Below are 21,319 nucleotides of genomic sequence, written 5' to 3'. Positions count from 1 at the left end.
GAAGGAAGGTAACAGCCTGCGTGAAAGAAAAGATGTGGAAAGCATCATTCCCTGAACAAAATTAGGCAGTCACATAGGGATGGGGTAGACTTCTCCTTTCAACAACCCAGAATGCACCTTCACGTAGCTAGCTAATGTGGCATTCTCTGGGCTGGTGAGAGGAATAATCCACACATCCTGGGATGTACCCAAGCCCTCCTCATCAAAGCCCGGGGGGGGGGGGGGGAGTACCTCTTAGTCTTTAATGACCTCCTGATGAACCTTTCTGCCAAAGGTGGCACCTGTTGATTTGTACTGATTTTGTAGTGGACAATGAAAAAAGGTTTACTCCAGGTGGCAGCCCTACAAATATCACTGATAGGAGCATTAGAGGATCAAATGTGGTAGCAGCAGCCGCTCTGGTATAATGTGCAACCACATTTGAAAGATGAGGCATTTTGGGAAGGTCATATGCATGTACTGGCCCAAGTAGCTATAGTAGAATGAGACAAGTTATGCCTCAGGGAAGCTGGATTAAAGGAAGAAAGAGTCATGGCACCTAAAACAACTAGTCCTATGGCCTTGCCCTGTTAGTTTTGAAAGATGAAGTCAATCTAAATGGAATCATGTAGTTATAACTAAAATTCTATCCTTGGGCCTCTCCCCCAACTTTCTGCTCAGCAAGGGATATGATCAAGCTAAAATAGCTATTAAAAAACGTATCACTTACATAGAGCGCCAAATAGATATGGCTAGGTCTCCTTCCTTTATTGCCAGTGAGAACAGTTGATACTTCACAGCTTCTGTGGCATATATAAGTAACCTAGATGTGCCCAAACACCATAATGCCTTCACCTTGGCTCTTCTTCATCAGCTGTCCTTGAAGGACACTATATAATATCCCATACCTGGACAGACATTGCCCTTGTGATTCTGGTCAAATAGAATCAGTGGAACATGTGATTCTATAGAGATCTATGTATCGAGCTTATTTTGCCAACACAGTCAGCCCTTCTTATACACGGATTTTTAAAACACAGATTCAAGCATCCATGGTTTGAAAATGTTCAAAAAAAGTATAAATTTCAAATATCAAATCTTGATTTTCCATTTTTTTATCAGGGACATCATTTTGCTATGTCATTATATTTAATGGGACTTGAGTATCCAGAGATTTTGTTATCCACTGAGGATCTTGGAACCAAACCCCAGCGTATAGCAAGGGTCCACTGCACTCCACAAACATTCAGGATGTTCAGAACAGTATTTTGTTTCATTGCTGCTTTCAAACATTAATCTCACTATAACTCATTCAGTGGCTAATTTTGCGCAGCAACAATTAAAATCCAAATTTAGTAATAACTACTTGGCTTGTGCTATGGATTAGTAATTGAACTTCTAGTTGGGCTTTGTCAGGATTAGCTGGGCTTGGTTCTCTGACAGATGATTATCTGTATTTGCATTTTTTAGGAATATTTATATGTATTTTTACTTTTTTGTGAGTTTTGTTATTATATATAGTAATTTGTGTTCTGTATTTTGTTGTTCTTATGATGGTCTGTGACTGTAATAAATATTTATCCTAATTAGTCCTGTGAACATAAATGTTTAATGCTCTACATTGTTTAATGCTCTACATCAAGTTTCTGGCATAATTTCTCCTGTGGGTACAATGGATTAGGAGAGAAAGAAGGAAGAATAAGTTCCTGTGACATGTGAAAGGTAGGCAGAAAGGATCTGGATGTAGAGAAATAAAGCCTTTATTAAAAGTGCAAAGATGGTTTGTGATTGAAAGGGCCGCAAGGTCTGATAACCAATGAGTGGAGGTAATGACCACTAAGAAGGTTACCTTTAATAAAAGAAGTCTTCTGGGAACTATCTTGAGGAGCTCAAAACTTTGCTAATTATTTTAGAATCCAAAGAGATTCCAGGATGGAAATCAGTGGTTAACTGAGGGAGAAATAAGGGTGCCTTCTCGTCCACTGAGCAACCTCCTTACCTGTAGATGAGACGAGAATAGAGACCTATGAGTGTTAGATAGAACTGAGAACATGATAGCTACTTGCCTCTTTAATATATTAGGTCTAAGGCCTAGATTGAAGCCCTTCTGAAGAAAGGCAAGGAGGTGTGGAATGGAAATCTTACAATAGTTCAGGGAGTTTGACTTGCACCGTCTAGTTAAGAACTTCCACATAGCCTCATAAATTCCAGTAGTAGACATTATACACAAAGACAAAAGAGTTGCAATAAAATCACATTGTTTCAGTTCAATCTCCATACAACTAGCTGAAGCCAAGCCACATCTGGATGGTAGAGAGGACTATGAATCAGCAAGTCTTGTCACTGGGGAAGTCCCCATGAGACTAACAGAGATAGAAGGTCCAAGAACAAATAATTCTCTGGGCTAAAGAATGTGATGAGAACTACTTGGACTTTCTCCTCCCTCACTTTTCTCCATAACCTGCTTATTAGGGGTACAGAATTTTTATGCCACCAGAGTCCCTTTCTTGTTCTACAGAGGGGGGCCCATTCTGAATTTACAAGCTGGAGAAAAACCGATGGAAAAAGATTTTTTCTTGTTGAAGATTTTGGTTGGAAGTGGACTGAGGCACCCCTTTCATTCAGTTCAGATGATGCTTCTCACAATGAGTATCAGATTCAGACTTGGAAGAAGTGAGACCCAACCCAAAGTTGCAAAGACCTTTAAAAACAAGGGCATAAAATTCTCTGAATGAAACAAATGAGCAAAGGATTCCTTCTGAGTGGAACCCAAATCCAACCATTCCCCTTCCTCTTTGTCAGAAATAGTATTGCTTCCCACACAATCCTGGGAGTCTCCATTAGAAATTCAAAATCTGAGTCACAGTCAGAGGCCTCAGAGGAGTGGGATGGAGAAATAGTTTTCCTCTTTGGGTGGACAGGTGCACACTTATTGCGAAGCACCCTGAAAGACTGAGGCCTAGAACACAATGCAGAAGATTGGGACTGCATAAACCTCTGAGAAGGGCCTTTGCTTAAGAGAAATTGTACTGTAACTACAAAACCAGGACTACCCTCTTGTGGCTGGACTGACTTGTAACCTGTCCTTCAAATTCTGCTCATTTTCCCCAACATCTGTTTCTCATGACAACATATGCTTAGGATTGGGGGGAGAAGGAGGCACATACTTTTCAAATAAGGACTTAAACAACTGTGAGTCTCATAGCTCATGGGGAGGCGGGGGAAATGAGGAGGGTGAATGGTGATGCTCATGGCTTACAACTGGAAGAGGGAACAGCTGAATCTTGAGAAAGGACTTGAGAAAAAACTAAAAATACTGCCCTCAAAGCTTTACTCTGCTTTTATGATTTGCTAATTGAAGGTCAAGAAACACCATGTTGGTGGTGCTACAGCAACAAAGAAAATGGCAGCCAGCTTTGATACTTGGAATGAAAAATACAGGCAAACGCACCTGACTCATTATTGGTGGGTTTGGCCAAAGGGGTCACAGGGCTCAAGAAGGGGAGTTGGGAAGGGAACTCCTCACTAAACTCTCCAATCCCCAGGGTGTTTGAGAAAGAACCTGTGATCCTTCTCCATAGTAAGCTCTGGCAGGTCATCTAGTGAAACTGCAACTTCCCCTTCCCTGCTTGCCTCTGTTAATCCCAAATGTTCTGCCTCCAATACTGCTGCCTCTTCAAGTGCTGCTGCAGCTGTATGAGGGACAACTTGGGCCATGGCATCCAACACTGCCTGCTGAAGCTGCTTCAGGGGTGAAGGAGCCCTTTCCAAGCTTGCACTGTTTGTGCCATCTCAGTGTTCCAAACTGGCTTGAGTTGGTATCACACCCTTGTGGGCTAGACTCATGTGATCTGGGGAGAGCTTTTTCTTCTTCACTGGAACATCACTCTTCTCACCCACAAGAGCCATTGCAGAGGAGAGGAGGAGGGAAAGAGGGAGAGGATGGAAAAAGAGGAAAGAGGAGTCTTTTTAAAAAAAATTGAAGAAAGGGACCAGAAAAATAGGAAGAAAAAGACAGAATAAGGAGGAGCTTGAAAAAAACACTAATGAGCAAAGGCAAAAGCTGGGCTCTTGGCACAGCTAAGAAACAGAACTGGGCACTAAAGATGGCCCAGCTAGGAGGAGCCAATTCATTTTTTTCTTTAAATATTGTGAGACTTCATAATACTTCCTATTGATGGGAGAAACCCAAGATGTGTGGATTGTTCCTGTCATCAACCCAGAGAATAAGGATGTTTATTTGCCTACGGGAGAGCAAGGAGGGAGACATCCTAGCCTCCTTAGGAAGGGAGTCTAGGAACAGCCACCAACAAGGCCCTCTTGTTTCTGCCACCCAACAAGCCTGAGAAGGTAGTGGGACAAAAAAAAAGGACCTCTCTTCGAGATCTTTGAGCTCTCACAGGCTCCATATTGGACTTTATTTGCCATCACCAGATCTTTGAATTGTGCCTGGAAACACACCAGAAGCCAGTGGAGCTGTGAGAACGTGTGCTCTCTGTAGCCAGCTCCAATCAACAATTTGGCTGCAGCTCCGAGGCAACTTAACTTTCTGAACAGATTTCAAAGGCACATAAAGTGCATGACACTAATTTGAATAGCATGTAACCAAAGCACATCTTGTCATGGCCAGATCAGACTTCTCCTGAAGTAGTTCAGTTCACACATTAGCTTTACAGGTACTCCTGGTGACCATCGAAACCTGGACTCCAGGCTCAAGGATGATTTCAGGAGTGCTTGAACACTGTGAACTTTCATTTTCAGGTTGCTTGCAAACTGTAATCTCATCTAGCACAGATGGAATCCACATTTCCACATCTGTCTTCTGAATGACAGAACCTCTATCTTATTTGGGTTACACTTTGATTTGTTCACCCTCATCCAGTCCGTTACAGATGCCAGCCCCTAGTTCAGCATGGAAATAGCTTTCTTTGAATTAGGTAGAAAGAAATGATACAGCTAGGTGTCATTAGCATACTGGTGTACAAAACTATGGACAGCATCTCCATAAATAGCATAGACAAAATTAAACCTTGAGGTACTACACAGACAATTGGTAAACAACAAGAATCCTTCAGTAGCACATCTGAGAGCACCCGTTCAGGAATAATTAGATCCACTTCAAAATACTACCTCCAAGCCACTTCCCAACAACCTAACCAAGAAGAATGATGGTATCCAAAGCCACAATGAGGTTCAGCAGAACCAAAACAGACACAAACCCTGGCCAGTTGCCAGTGTAGGTTATCTACCAAGCTAATCAAAGCTATCTCTGTGATGCAACCAGACATTAAAGCCAGCCTGAAATTAATCTAGATTAAGCTAGAACATGATGTTGTCCAATATATAGTACACTTACTTCAGAATGAGTCCTATTAAAATCACTATAATTTATTTTTTAGTAAATGTGCTCAGAATTTGATTGTGAAGGAGTTCCTTTGCCAGCCTATTCTTGAATTTTATTCCTGGTTTCTTTATACATTTCTTGCTGGTCATTGACTGAATAAAATGTATGTATATATGTATGTTCTTTATACATTTTCTTAAAATAAAAAGGCATAAATCAGACATAGGAACAAACAAAAACTGGTTGCAAAACACTTCAATCTTCCTGGGCATTCTACCTCGGGCCTCAGAACAATGGTCCTTGAACAAAAGGAAGATTGGAAAGAGAAATAGCAGAATTGGGATATATTCATAGACTCCAGTCCATCAGCAGTAGGTTGAACAAACAATGGTTTCCTGACAAAATAAACACATTTAAAAACCATCTAACCACCTATCCTCATGAAGGTGCCCTTGATCAGTTCATCACAACTCCTCTGGTTCCCACACTACATTCCAATACTCATTCATATAATTTTCTACTCTCCTTGATTTTAGGCAACATTCTTTCTCCTGCCTTTGTCTCGCAATGACAATTGTTAAAACTTGCTGCCTCATCTCCATACCCATAAGGTTTTCAATTTCAATTGGTATTCTCACATACCACCAGCTTATATAGATTTGACTGGACTCTTCACTCCACCCCACGCATCTGAGGAAACAGGCTCAAGTATATGAAAAATCATGCTACCAACTTCTTTCTTTCAGTTAGTCTCAAAGGTGCTACAAGGTCCCTTTGCATACTAATTTTTGATACTAACACAGCTACCTCTTTAAATTAAAATGAAAAAAAGCAAAATCAACACATTTTCAACTTTGGATTTGTAGAGTTCAGAAACACATGAAAATATTTTAGACAGAGTTGCAGATATGCTTTTAAGAAGAATATAGACTCAGTAGCACTTACTTTAAGAGGTATGCTCCAGCTATATGTACCAGATAGAGGCTGATATATTGGAGCTGACGAGGAATCTCTTCCTGAAAAACAAGGAAAAAAACAGAAGAAACCAATGATAATTCTAAGACACACTGAATGGGTAGTAGCCCTGGCAACGGAGACTGTTCCCAATTAGAATTTAAGACTAGATTCGGGATTTTATAGTTCTCCCATCAAAGAAATAGGAGTGCCAGTAGAATCATACAGTTGGAAGAGACCACAAGGGCCATCCAGTCCAACCCCCTGCCATGCAAGAACTGTCAATCAAAGCATCCCTGACGGATGGCCATCCAGCCTCTGTTTAAAGACCGCTAATGAAGGAGACTCCACCACACTCCAAGGAAGTGTGTTCCATTTTCGAACATCCCTTACTGTCAGGAAGTTTATCCTAATGTTGAGGTGGAATCTCTTTTCCTGGAGTATGCATCCATTGTTCCGGGTCCCATTCTCTAGAGCAGCAGAAAACAAGCTTGCTCCCTCAATATGACATCCCTTCAAATATTTAAACAGGGCTATCATATCACCTCTTAACTTTCTCTTCTCCAGGCGAAACATCCCCAGTTCCCTAAGTCATTACTCATAGGGCATGGTTTCCAGACCCTTCACCATTTTAGTCGCCCTCCTTTGGACATGCTCGAGTTTCTCAACATCCTTTTTGAACTGTGGTGCCCAGAACTGGACAAAGTATTCCAGGTGGGGCCTGACCAAAGCAGAATAGAGTAGTACTATTACTTCCCTTGATCAAGACATTGTACTTCTATTGATGCAGCCTAAAACTGCATTGACCTTTTTAGCTGCTTCATCACACTGTTGATGTTCATGTTCAATTGTGGTCTACTTGGACTCTTAGATCCCTTTCACATGTAGTCTCCTTAAGCCAGGTATCCCCCATTCTATATCTATGCATTTCATTTTTCTTCCCTTACATTTTTCGTGTTGAATATCATTTGTTGTTTTGGCCCAGCTTCCAGTTTATTCAAGTCATTTGAATTTGATCTTGTCCTCTTGGGTGTTAGCTTACTCCGCCTAATTTGGTGTCATCTGCAAAGTGATGAGTATGCCAACAATCTGTCATCCAAGTCATTGATAAGATGTTAAATAGCACTGCGCCCAGGACAGAACCCTGTGGGACACGCTGGTCACTTTTCTCCAGGATGAAAAGAAGCCATTGTTGACCCACCATTTGAATTCGGCCAGACAACCAATTACTAATCCATGTAACAGTAGCCTTGTCTAGCCCACATTCTACAAGCTTGTTTCCAAGAATTTCATGGGAAACCTTGTCAAAGGCCTTACTGAAATCAAGATATACTATATCCACAGCATTCCCTTCATCTATCAAAAATAAGTGATCAAATTTGTCTGGCATGACTTGTTCCTCTGAAACTCGTTGACTTTTTATGATTGTGGCATTTCCTTCTAGATGTTCAAGGTCTCTCTGTTTAATTATCTGCTCCAGAATCTTTCCTGGTATTGATGTCAGACTAACTGGACGATAATTGTTGGGATCCTCTTTTTTCCCCTTTTGAAGATGGGGACACTGTTTGCCCTCCTCCAGTCTGCTGGGACTTCTCCTGTTCTCCAGGAGTTCTCAAAGATGATTGCTAATGGCTCCAATATTATATTTGCCAGTTCTTTTAATACTCTTTGATGTACAGTAGTTCATCAGGTCCTGGAGACTTACATTCATTTAGATTAATCAAGTATTCCTGTACTATCTCACACATGCACACACCCCATTATTTCCTATCGGGCTCAAGCATAGGTGGATTCTCCCTTACGCGGGGGGGGGGATCCGGAACAGATCCCCCACATATGAAGAGGGCCCACTGTATTTTCTTTGTTGTACTAGGAGTTCAAGTTCATCTTGCTTATTTCCCATGCTCTGTGCATTAGTGTAGAAACATCAAAGACCATGTGTCCCCTTTACTTGCTGCCTGTGCAAGATTTTTTGCCTCCCACTGTTGGGTCTTTGTACTCCCTCTATGTCAGTTTGACTACTTTCTCCAGCCCTTTTGCCTTCCAGAATACTGTCTCCCTCCCCTACATAACTCCGTTTAAAGCCCTCCTGATCAAATTCTTGAGACTGTTGGCAAACACCTTTCTGCCAACTGGAGTGAGAGGCAATGCATCCCTTGCCAGAAGTCCCTCCTCATGAAACAGCAGACCACGATCTAACAATCCAAGTCATTCTCAGCAGCACCATCTGTGGAGCCAGTTGTTCCACATCTGCCATTTTCCTCTCCCTTCCAGGACCATGCCCTTCAACTGGCAGAAGAGACAAGATGACAACCTGTGCATCCATTTCTTTCATCTTCCTACCCAGAGCCTTGTAATCCCTTCTGATATTTTGAAGGCTGTGTCTTGCAATATCATTGGTTCCCACATGGTCCTGAAGGAAGAGTATTGACCAGTCTTGTCAGTCTCTCTGTCACATCATGGATCTTTGCCCCAGGGAGACAACACACTTCTTGAGACACCTTGTCAGGCCCACAAATCACTGCTTCTGTACCCCTCAGCAAGGAGTCCCACACCACCACCACACGCCTCCTCTGAGGCTTAGCAGTGACTGTTCCCTGTGGTGGAACTCTCAAGCTTCCTTGCTCTGTCCCTGAAGTCTGTCCATGCTGCTCTTCCTTGTCCTCCTTGATAAGGGAAAGAGCTTCAAACCAATTCTGTAGCTGCAAGCTCCCAGAACAATCCCTGATTTCCCTACTTCTCTGTGTGACATTCTACCAGCTGTCTGCTTCCTGTGTATGTGAAGTGACCTCTCTTCCACAGCAACTTTCTCTGTGCAGTCCCCATCCAAGACCGTTTGTTCCAGGAAAACCTCTTGCTCCCTAATATGCTGAAGTGTAGCTACTCTGGACTCCAGCTGCTGGAGTTTCTCCTCCAAGAGGGCTACCAACTTGCACTTGGTGCATGTGAAGTTTCCCACATCTGTAGGCAAGAAGACAAACATCCCAAAAGTGTTGCAGGGGACTGCAGCAGTTCCCTCAGCCTCCATACTAAGAAGTCTTAGGTAATCACTGAAACAGGACTGTGGGCTTCCTCTTAAAAAATCCTCGGGTAATTCACCAACATTAAAGATCCCTGATGACCTGGACTTTTCACCAATTTCTGCCAGTGAGCTCAATCTACTGGGAATATAACTTTATACAGATATCCTGGATGCTAGCTCGTTCTGAAGGCAAGTTTCTGACCCTGTTCCTGTACCTTACAATTACTGATTAAAGGAAGAGCTTGGAAATGATAATGTAGTTCCAAATTTAAATGATGGTTCCTGATCGTTTTGTTCTATATGTCATATTTTTCTAAGTGTCTGCCTCCAGTGTTAGGGAATTGTCCCTCACCTTAGAGGCATTTCTTGCTCTTCCACGAGAATCCATGCTGCTTTCTAAAAATCTTTGTCCTCCCTGATATGCACATCTACCAAATTCAAGCTGCCCTGCCATCTCTTCCAGCAAGTGTAGCTCTGCAGATCCTCTGGTAAGAAAATAAACACGGCACAAATGTTGCAGATCAAAAACATGGCACAAATGCTGGAACAGCTCATTCAACATTCATGTTAAGTTGTCCAGTGTAGGCAGTAACACAACCATATAACCCCTACTAAAATATCTGTTTTCCTCTTCTTGTTTGCTGAGTTCCATAAACTTAGGTAGCAGCTATATACTGACTGCCAACTCAGACCCAACCAAGTCAGTTATTCACTTCTTCTCAGTTTAAAGCCCTTCCCCTTTAAAAGCCATGTTCTCAGGAGCCCCAGCAGTGTACATGGCACAAAACACACACAAAAATTCACACTCAAGCCTCCAAACAGCTCTACATAGTGAGCAACTGTGCTTTCCAAAAGTTCTGTCTCTGCACATACTGTGCTCCAGAAATTCAAGCAGTAGACCTACCCATCTGAGATATCATTTGAAATAAAGTAGTCTATAAATGTATTTAATTAATTAATAAACATGTAAATCAATATATACCTGTCCTAAAAACATAATTTTTATCCAACTCTTACAGTGTTTATAAAACAAAGCCCCATTTCTAACTAAAGTTCAGAAAGTTGTTCAGGTTGGCACTCACCTTCCTCACCTTCTGGAAATATAGTTCAGGTAGTGCATGCAGCCAATAGGAAAACTGGCAAAGGTAGAAAAACTTGACCTGGAACCTATCATTTAAGAATAAGAAGGAGCAAAATGGGCTTTTTAAACATGTATATCAACCAATACACATTCTAACTACGCCTTTTAATATATATATTTCCAATTAAATGTGAGGTCATCTGTCTCCAGTTCAGTGGTAGAAACATCTTTCCCAAGTTCATATGCGTAGATAAAAGCTAGTCACAGATACTTGGTTCATCCTATGGAAAACTAAGCATACCCAAATGGTTTTTATTGATGAATCACATGGAACCTAAGGATATTAGCAACATTGAGAGTGATGAGCCAAAATGGTCAAAATCTGAGATTTGCATAGCTAAGCAGTGAAAAAGTCTTCTGTAACCAGGAAAACCCTATTCCTAATTCCGTTTTTAGGGCCTATCAAACAAGTTACAACCTCTCTGCCAATTAGTATGCTCTACTTTACAGACACACAGAATGCACTTCTTTGCTATTGTATTCAAGTAGTGCTTACTCAATTATGCCTCACAAAAACCTCTTTAAAATCATAATGTCAATGAAGCAAATAGAGATAATGTATTTACACCTAGTTCATGCACAAGAACTAGGTGTAGCGTGTTTAATGACAATTGGCAACTCCCTTCAAAGAAATGTTTTCTGCTTGTTCAAGAGTTTGCAGAGCACAGCTTTCATTTAAGAGGTTCTTCATAATTAAGACTGAGAAAGGTGTGCATATCAGCAGGAGAGGGGTTCTCCATTTCACTTTCAGTAAAGTGGGGAAAGAAATCTTTAGATGAATTCCTTGGCTGCTTCCAGATGGCTAGTTTCTCATGCTGTCATCTGAGCAGCTAATGTGTGTCTCCCTCACTAACTGAATTTTTGTGGTAAGGAAAAAGAGGAAAATAGTAAGAAAATAGAAAGAGATGTCTGGACCCTTGCTTCACACACTATATGTTTGGGGAGGGTGACCACTGAATAAAAGCCTCATCTTGAAGCACCTCTTGTATCTGATATAAAACAGAGAGAGAAGCAAAAATCATATCCAAGACAGCCTCTCCCCTTCTAAGAACGCAACTATGAGCTGTGTAGTAATGCTACTAGTCCAGTCATGCCATCACATACATTTTCAAAGTCATTATCAATAGGAATAACATCATGTTCCCCTGTATTTCATTATTTTTGGCTTTAAATTTGGAAAGTAAGAATGAATTATTCATCACAGCAGAAGTGTAAAATCAAAGTAAAACCTTCTGACAAGCAGAATTAGAAGCTCCTTTCATAAATCTACTTTGATAGATTTGAACTTTAATTTTTTTAAAAACCATTCTATTTTATTGCTTAATGTTATATGTTATATATTATTATGTTCATATGTTAACTAATGTTGCTCAGATAACTATAGTTTTGGAGCAGTACAGCAATACCCTAAAACACATGCATCTTGTTGAGGTTATACATCTTTATTAAAAACAGTAGGAATGTAAGTGTCAGGGATATTCCATGACCTTCAAATAGATATTCTATACAGTAGTGTTCTCAGTGGCAAATATAAGGTGAAATTTCTAAGAGAGGCAGCCATTGGTGGCTTTGGGGTATAAATACATAGACCTTTTATTGGAGACTAACTATCAGTCAGAGTAACTGACTTCATGTGAAAGTTCTGAAACTGGGAATAATCTCAAACTAATACCTATTGTGACTCAAGATGACAAAAACCTAATTTCTCTTATCTGCTTGAGATTGCACTTTTTATTCCTCTTTTTAAAAATATTTTTATTGGGGGAAAACACATACAGGATCATCTGAGTCATCTGAAGATCAAAATCAATGGTACAGTATATTAAACAAATTAGTACAAAAGAAGATCAAGTATCATGTGACATATCATTTAGTAAGCCTATATGAGTAGCTAGAGGAACAAATGTCTTTTGGCTTGTTTAACTGATTTTTAAAAAGCTTCTTGATCTTCACTATTCCTATTTCTTCATACTTGCTTAGTTAATTTTTTCATTAATATCACATTCTATAATTTGTTTTTCCATTCCACTACTGAAGATCTCACTGTACTCTTTTAATTTTTATCAATTAACAAATGAGCTGGGAAACTCAAAATTAAATTAGAAATTTATGAGACAAATTATTGCTACAAAACAACAAAACTAAACCCAGTTCTGGTAGAGATCTAGAGTTGTGACATGGACTCTATATATTTCTTTCAAGAAACAATTAAATATTGAGCATGACTACTATGTGTGGAGAGAAAATCCCTCTATTTGTCCTGTCTCCAACATTTGTTATTTTGCACAGATATAATGCCTATTTATCATTTTATGTTTTCTGATGGTTGCACAGATTAGTTTAATTGGCCCTAGCTTTCACTATTTTTCATGGGATCTTTATAGTAGGGTCATTTTCCCATGCTACATTAGGTCCTATATTTTAGGGAAAATATGAGAAAACAGAATTTAACATACACTGGATGCTAAACTTAGATTTCTCTGATACAAACATAAGTAAGTGTTTAAATAGGAATAAAGAGTGCATTGACTGTTACTTCTTTGTTCTTCCTGATCCTATGCTTCTATAAAAAACAAAGCAGTGGCAAGAGGTAAACTAAAAAGCAACAGCAGCTTTTGGCAGTCACAGACTGTATGGAGCAATACAGCAGATACACACAAATACACTTCTAAATAAAACAAAAACTTCAGCAGAATAAGAATAAAAATAAGAAAAATCTTTGCAGTGTTTGAAGTCTGAAAAGAGCCACACATTATTGGTTTTAGCACCCGCATGTAGCTGTTCAGGATGAAAGCCTTGCAAATATTTTGCTTGCAATATTGGCATAGTTCACTGGAGGGAGCTCTGCAATCGTTTTTTTGAGGAGTGAAGAAGCTGCAGAAGTACCGGATGCAATATTATTGCTATAATAATTAAATCCTGACTACAAACTAAGAAGTAGTTGTGCTTCATAGAACAAAGTTTACTCTGAGGCTACTTACGAGAGATGAATATGAGGGTAGCTCTCCCACAAACTCTTGGGGTTTGATAAGTATCCTTCCTGAATAGAGAAGGGAAAGGAGGAAACGTGCAAAGTAAGTCAGCAGCCACATTTGGTTTAACAACAGCCTTCCCAAATTCCTCTGGGTCATGGAAAGGCAAAATACTGATAGACACATAAATGATAACATCTCATTTAGAACCATTACTGGCCAGACCACAAAACCAACCAACCATAATCAAGGTAATTGCAGGATGTAAAAAAGATTAATCTTTTTCTCTCTGTAATAATTGCCTATCTGACATGGAGTAAACCTCTGTAGCAGACAATGTCTGGAGACAAACAAAGGACTGTCCATCAGTTTCATCCTCTGTATGCCAGTGTGAGGATGAATCAAGCTGCCATGTATATAAAAGGTGGAGCTAAAAAGACCCTTCACTGCTCCCCTCAGAATAGTTCTTATATTTCTTATAAAATCATACAGTTGGAAGGGTCATCAAGTCCAACCTCTTGCTCAATGCAAGATCTCCAGCTGAAGCATTCCCAACAGGTAGCCATCCAGCTTCTTTTTGAAAACATGTAGAGGAGACTTCACCCCCTCTAAGCAATTGGTTCCACTGCTGAACTGCTATTACTGTTCACAGAAATTCCTTCTAATGTTCAGACAAAATCTACCCTCGAGTAACTTAAAACTATTAGACCAATTTCTACCCTCTGAGGCAGCAGAGAACATGTCAGCAGCCTCCTCTTTGTGGCTACCATTGAAATTATTAAAGTGTGATAATGACAACCCTCAATCTTCTTTTCACAAAGCTGAACATGCCCAACTCCTTCAACCTCTCCTCATATATTTTGTTCTCCATACCTCTTATCATCCTGCTTGCCCTTCTCTGAACTTGCTCCAACTTGTCTATACCCTTGTTAAAATGAAGTGCCCAGTACTGAACAGAGTACTCCAGATGAGGCCTGACCAGTGCAGAACATTGGGGGACTATTACTTCTGTGTTTCTATTAATGCAGGCTAAGACAGCATTTACTTTCTTTACTGCAGCATCAAGCTGCTATGTTATTATTGAGATAGGGAGCAGCATGGAAAATGTTCAGATGCCCCATCCCGGATTCGCCCCTTCTCGCTTGCTGCCTCTCACTCCTGGAACCTCCTCCCCTTACAAGCACAACTCTACACATCTCTAACCAGCTTCAAAGCAGAGTTAAAGACCATATTGTTTAGGGAAGTGTTCCCAAGGAGTCTCCGATTGTGTTCTGGTTGTTCAGATGCTTGATAGTAGATATTGCTGTTTTAACTTGTTTTATATGATGTTTTTAATTTGTTGCTTTAACTTTTAGATTGTACACTATAGGCAGGCTTTTATATTCTTGATTTTACTTGGTTTTGTACAGCACCGTGTAGATTTATGGCGCTTTATAAATAAAGTTAAGAAGAAGAAGAAGATGTGGCAGAGAAGCTAATGGACACTCACTGCTCTTAACCAGGAATTGGTTGCAGCTGTGGCTCCAGACAGCAGGTGATTGTCCAAGGCCACAGAGTGTGCCAGAGAGCAGCACATAGCACTTATGTAAATATGCTGTGTCATCTGGAATGGTGAACAGTAATCCAGATAACACAGGAAATTGTACAGGAAGGGGTTGAGCTAGATTGCCAAAAGTCAGAAGTGTATATAAGCTCAAATCTTCTTTGTACAGTGTGGGTTTAGTAGTTGGGGGATGGTGTTGGTATAGCTCTCGTATGTGTTTTGCAACCAAAAATAAACAGTGCCTCTTTGGAGAAAAGCCAGGCTATGGTGCTTTCATCTAGCAGCTGTTTTTCCTGGCGAAGCTCCAGTCTGCCAGCTTGTCTATCTACTCACAAGCTTCCAAGATCACTCTGCGTTTATCTCTGTATATTTGCCTGGACTTTGATGTTCTTATTTAACCATGGAGACAGCAGCCAGGTTTCCTAAACTCAGTAACTCCAGTTATAATTCCTGGGCTGAGTACTGTGAAGCTCTCCTTGTCAGGGAGGGGCTTTGGTATGTGGTACAGCGTGGACCTATGGAGGGCAATAATGAAGATGATAGGAAAGCGAGAACAACAATTTTGTTGGCCCAATTAATCATGTGCGGAATAAGAGGACTGCAAAGGCTGGGTGGGATGCTCTCAAGCAAGTTCACCAGAGCATTATCCAGGATGATCTGGTGTCGGAGGCTGTACGCTTGCAAGATGCAGCAGGGGCAGGATCTGGTGAAACATTACTACTTTATGTTACCACATCTCTTATATTATTTGCATTAAACATTTCAATGTTGCTATCCTATGATCAATATTCCTTGCAAAATACAGTTAGTGCGGCCCAGTCTTTATTAGTTTTTTTCAACCCAATTTCCTCTCATTAAACTGGTTAATCTGTCAAGCTCTATCATATCCAGTGATTTCCTTAACCAGTCATCTATCGATGATAGCTCTTTATCTTTCCAGTTCTTTGCATATGTTATCCTTGCCGCAGTCATTAAATATAATAAGATTTTTAAATGTTTCCTTTCCTCCCTTTCTTCAATTATGTTCAATAAAAAAGTCTTCAGCTTAATTCGATTTGAATATGTAAGATCTTTTGAATAATGTTATGCACTTTTTTCCAGTACCCATTTGCTTTTTTGCAAGTCCACCATATATGATATAACGATTCAACTCTTCTATAACATTTCCAACATTTTCCTTTTTTCTTTCTGTTAATTTTTGCTATCTTGTTTGGAGAGAGGTACCATCATTTTATATACATTTTCCCTTACATCCATTGATAATGTGAACTTTATGTCCCGACTCCATAATCTTTCCCAATTTTCTAATTTGATAGGATGACCTATATTCCTAGCCCTATTTAATCACGCTTTCTTTTATACTGTAATTTCATCTTCTGATTCTCTTTTCAATAGTAAAGAATATAGTTTAGAAATTGTAGATTTGTTTGATTTTAAAATAATTTCATCCAATTCATTGTCAATACTAGTGATGTCTTCTAATTTTGAATCTATCTTAAATCTTTTTTTAAGCTGTCTATATGGAAACCATGAGTATTTATAACCCTTTTCTTCTAGTTCTTTGTCAGATTTTAATTTCAGTATTTGGTCCTCCCATTCGATTAAATCATTAATATCTTAGGGGATTTCTTGAGAATGTCACTATTTCTAACTTCCATGCCTCATGTAGTGAAGCCCAACTTGGTATTTGATTATAAAATTTACCTTTAATTTTATTCCATACTAGTAATAATGATTTTCTAATTACATGATTTTCGAATTCTTTATTAACAGCTAATCTCTTGTACCATAAATATCTATGCCATCCATAAATTTTATTGAACCTTTCTACATTTAATAATTTTTTGTCTTTAAGTGTTATCCAATACATAATCCAGATGAAGGTATATGCATTATAATATCATTTTAAGACCGGGATACCAAAGCCTCCTCTTTCTTTTGCATCTTTCATTATCCCTGGTTCCCCACCCCCATACAAATTTAGAAATTTTAGTTTCCCATGGTTTAAATATTCTATCATTATGAATCATCGGTAAATTTTGAAAGAGAAACATAAGTTTAGGTAAGGTAGACATCTTAATTACTGTGATTCTCCCCATTAAAGATAAATTATTTTTTTTCCATTTTTGCAACTCTTCCTTAATTTTTCTCTAAATCACCGTATAATTATTGTCAAATAATTCCGAATTTTTTTGATAATATTATCCCAAGATATCTTGGGTTTTTTTTACAAAATTGGCATCCTGTTTCTGACTGAATTCTTTCTGTTTCTTTCTTTGATATATTCATTGCTAACAAATTTGATTTTGCTTTATTAACTTTTAATCCTGCATATTTCCCAAACTCTTGGATCTCTATCATCACTTTATGTATAGTTTCTTCAGGTTCTTCCACAATTAAAGCCAGATCATCTGCATATGCTCTTGTTTTATATTCAATGTTTTTAATTTTTGTTCCTTTTATTTCCTTATTGTCTCTAATTTTATTGAGCAGAATCTCTAAAAGCAAAATACATAATAAAGGGGATAATGGACATCCTTTTCTTGTACCCTTATTAATATTACATTGGTCTGTCAATTCCCCATTAATTATTAGTTGTGCCAATTGTTTTTTACATATAGCGGAGATCCATTTCAAAAAAAATTTTTGTCCCATATCCATATTTTCTAATGTTTTAATCATAAAATTCCCGTTGAGTCAAACGCCTTCTCCATATCCACAAACAAAATGGATGCCTTTATATTAAGATTTTTCTCATAATATTCAACTAAATTAATCATTATTCTTGAATTTTGTCTCAAATATCTGTTGGGAAAAATTTGCTTTGATCATCATTTATTATTTCTTGAAGTATTCTTTTTAATCTTTTTGGCAGGTCTGATGTAAAGAGTTTGTAGTCTAGATTTAATAATGAGATGGGTCTGTAATTTTGTGGTTCTGCAGAATCTTTATTAGGTTTTGAAATAATAAAAAGGCCATGCATCACTGCCGTACTGGCTTCCCATATTGTTTTCTGTTGATCCTCAGGTGTTGTGTTTTCAATAAAGTATTGTTTCAAAGTATTTTTCATTCTAGAACTCTTCATTTTTCAAAGTACAGTCATTTAATTGCTAATTAAACTGCCTATTTTTACACTGTGTTTGTGTAACAAAAGAACAAAAATAATCCATTTTCATATAAACTTTTCAAACCGATGGTCAAAATAATTTTCATAGGTCCAGGGGATGCATGTGTCTCCACCAGACCTTGGAAAACCACACTCCCTGTATTCTCCCCATGTTCCTTCTGGGGATGGGAGTGAAAGATAATGTTGTTATTTTGTCCTCCCCTACTGCCCCAAGTTACAGACCAAATAGTGGTCTCTTTCAGAATTAGACTGACAGTCATTTCTATGACAGTCATTTTTGAAAATAGGCTAGACTAGAGTGGGGTAACAACATAGCAATCCTGCTCATCCTACTCTCCACTTCAGCACATAAGGTGCTTTGAACTAAAGTTGCTGAGAGCCTAAGGGAATCAAAGGTATTGGAGGCCTTAACAAAACCCCAAAACATTTCACTCAATCTGACTAACTTCTCCTCTAACTATTTTAAAAGCTAGTGATATAAAGGCAATAGCCACTTATATTCTTCTCACTCTTTCTTCAGTAAGCCACACTGTCTAAAATATATATAAAATATAATATTACCACCCAAATTGATTACCCAGCTTTTTAACATAATTCAATCAGCTTACCGTTATTACTACATACAAGCTCCAGATCACAGAGGCAAGATGAAATGCTACCAACTGTCCAGACTCATTGAACTTGCTGTGCTTGATCTTAGAAAGATGAAGCCTCCGGTTGATTTTCTAGAGGAAATAAAAGAAGTCAACAAAAATAGAGGTAAGAAAAATTCACATCACATTTCTTCTCTCATAAAAATACACAGTATCTCTGTCAATATGCCACCATAACAAATGTTGAAAGATTAACTCAGGTGACTGGGGGACACCAAGTAAGGCATCTAGTAGTCAAGGGTTCCTGTCTCAGCCCAGGATTTCCTCTGCCCCATCCCGGATTCGCCCCTTTTCACTTGCTGCCCCTCACTCCTGGAACCTTCTTCCTCCACAAGCAAGAGCCATCACTTCATTAACCAGCTTCAAAACGGAGTTGAAAACCATCCCATTCAGAGAAGCCTTCCCAGGCATCGCTTAATTGTCGCTTACTATCTGATGTTCTGTTGTTGGCTGTTTATCGATCCATTTCCTGTATTGCTATGTACTGTATATGCATTATCCTACTTGTGAGTATGTATTTTCCCTGGATAATGATTAACCTTCCATTTTGAAGCCAAGCCCTCCCTTCAGTCCATCTGCCTTGGTCCAGGCCTCAGAGGTTGAGAGGAACTGCTTTCCCGTCACCACTCCCTTCTCCTTCTGTGTCATGTCTTTTTAGATTGTAAGCCTGAGGGCAGAGAACCGTCTAACTAAAAGGATTGCATGTACAGCGCTGTGTAAATTTACAGCGCTTCATAAATAAAGGTTAATAATAATAATAATAATAATAATAATAATAATAATCTGCAATTTGACATGACTTGCTAATTGTAATTATCTGTGGCTGTCATCTCCTTTCCCATCCCACGTAAAATTAGCACATAGGTACACCGGAAAGGCAGTTTACAGGCAACTCTGGATAGGGGAACTTTCTGGAAGTCCTAAATTATCTTCTTGTACAAACCATTTTTTTTTAAAGATCAACATAACATTTTCCTCATGCTGAAGTATGTCCTGGGAGCTCCCACTACCAAAGACTACCAAAATCTTTTCATTTACACTCCCTAGGTCACTTTAAATTAACCCAGATTTCCAAAAATGAATTGTATCTGCACATGCATGTGTTTTCCTACACTCTCACACCCAGTAAAGGTTGCTGCCAAATAAACACAGCTATGGTTTCCAGGACACAGATTCAACAGAGATCAAGGGAGGAATAAATGTTAAAACTTCAATAGAATCACAGAGTTGGAAAAGCCCTCAAGGTCATCAAGTCCAACCTCATTCTGCCATATAGAGTCAAAGCACGCCTGACAGCTGGCCATCCAGCCTCTGTGTAAAAACCTCCAAAGAAAGAGACTTCACCACTCTCCAAGGGAGGTTGTTTCACTGTTAAACAGCTCTTACTCTGTCAGGAAATTCTTCCTAATGTTGACATGGAATCTCTTTTCCTGTAGCTTTCATTCATCGTTCCGTGTTCTGCCTCCAAAGCAGCAGAAAAAAGCTTGCTCCATCCTCAATATGACACCCCTTCAAATATTTAAAAAGGGCTATCATACCACCTCTTAACCTTCTCTTCTCCAGGCTAAACATACCCAGCCCCTTAAGTCTCTCTTAATAAGGTATGGTTTCTAAACCTTTCACCATTTTATCACCCTCCTCTGGATACACTCCAGGTGAAGCCTGACCAAAGCAGAATAGAGTGACACAACAACAACAACAATAATAATAATAATAATAATAATAATAATAATAATTTGTATCCCGCCCCCCTGAGAACAATCGGGGCAGCTAACAAAGTTAAAAATACAGAACATATAAAATCCCTGATATTCTCCCCTCCTTAAAAAAGTATTAAATCCAATGCAGAATTTAGAAAGGCAAAAACAAACATACAAGTTAAAAACTAACCAGAAGGTCAACAACATCACATCAGCAAAACAATCAATGGGAGCAGCAGTATCTTATTCCCAGACATTTTTCTGAGGCCAGGTTCTCTATTCTGGGAAGGCCTGCCAGAAGAGATCCATCGTAACAGCCTTTTTAAAGCTGTCTAAGGACTATAATTTCCCTTTATCTAGACGCTATACTTCTATTGATGCAGACTAGAATCGCGCTGGTCTTTTTAACTGCCGTATCACACATATTCTACTTGTGGTCTTCTAGGACTCCGAGATCTCTTTCGTATATACTATTGTCAAGCCAAGTGTATCCCATAAATGATAATGATCCTGATGCTTAACTAGTATATTATAGTTTTAAAAAAATATTTAGCACTTTGATTGTAACTCCTGAATAGTAACAAAAAAGGTTAAATGGAAATTGGTGAAAATTTGTTTCTGAAATGTTACATGTTGACTAGGTTGATATGTGATCAGTAGGAAGGGGAGGGAGGGAAAGAAACTCATAATACAGTGGTACCCCGGGTTACGAAAATAATTCGTTCCGCCGCCGCGTTCGTAACCCGAAATCCTTCGTAAGCCGAAAAAGCCATAGGCGCTAATGGGGAAAAGCCGCGATTTCGTGCGAAATAGCGCCGAAAAGCACCAAAAAAATTTTCGGGTTACGAAAATTTTTTTGGTGCTTTTCGGCGCTATTTCGCACG

The 21,319-nt window shown here is 39.1% G+C and overlaps 1 protein-coding gene across 1 annotated transcript in view; it reads right to left on the bottom strand.

Annotated features, from left to right (window-relative positions):
- Positions 1-21,319, bottom strand: part of TRAM2 (translocation associated membrane protein 2) — a 56,635-nt gene that overhangs the window by 17,583 nt on the left and 17,733 nt on the right. Inside the window, exons 4-7 of the mRNA XM_042477988.1 lie at positions 18,691-18,807; positions 13,422-13,480; positions 10,382-10,466; positions 6,269-6,339 (exon numbers count right to left, since the gene is read on the bottom strand). Of these exons, the coding sequence (XP_042333922.1) occupies positions 6,269-6,339; positions 10,382-10,466; positions 13,422-13,480; positions 18,691-18,807 (332 nt within the window). The remainder of the gene's footprint in view (positions 1-6,268; positions 6,340-10,381; positions 10,467-13,421; positions 13,481-18,690; positions 18,808-21,319) is intronic.

This window comes from Sceloporus undulatus, chromosome 1 (genome assembly GCF_019175285.1).
Source record: "Sceloporus undulatus isolate JIND9_A2432 ecotype Alabama chromosome 1, SceUnd_v1.1, whole genome shotgun sequence".
Classification (NCBI taxonomy): Eukaryota; Metazoa; Chordata; class Lepidosauria; order Squamata; family Phrynosomatidae; genus Sceloporus; species Sceloporus undulatus.
Note: the sequence above shows the minus strand (reverse complement) of the source record. Positions and strands in the feature narration are given on the sequence as shown.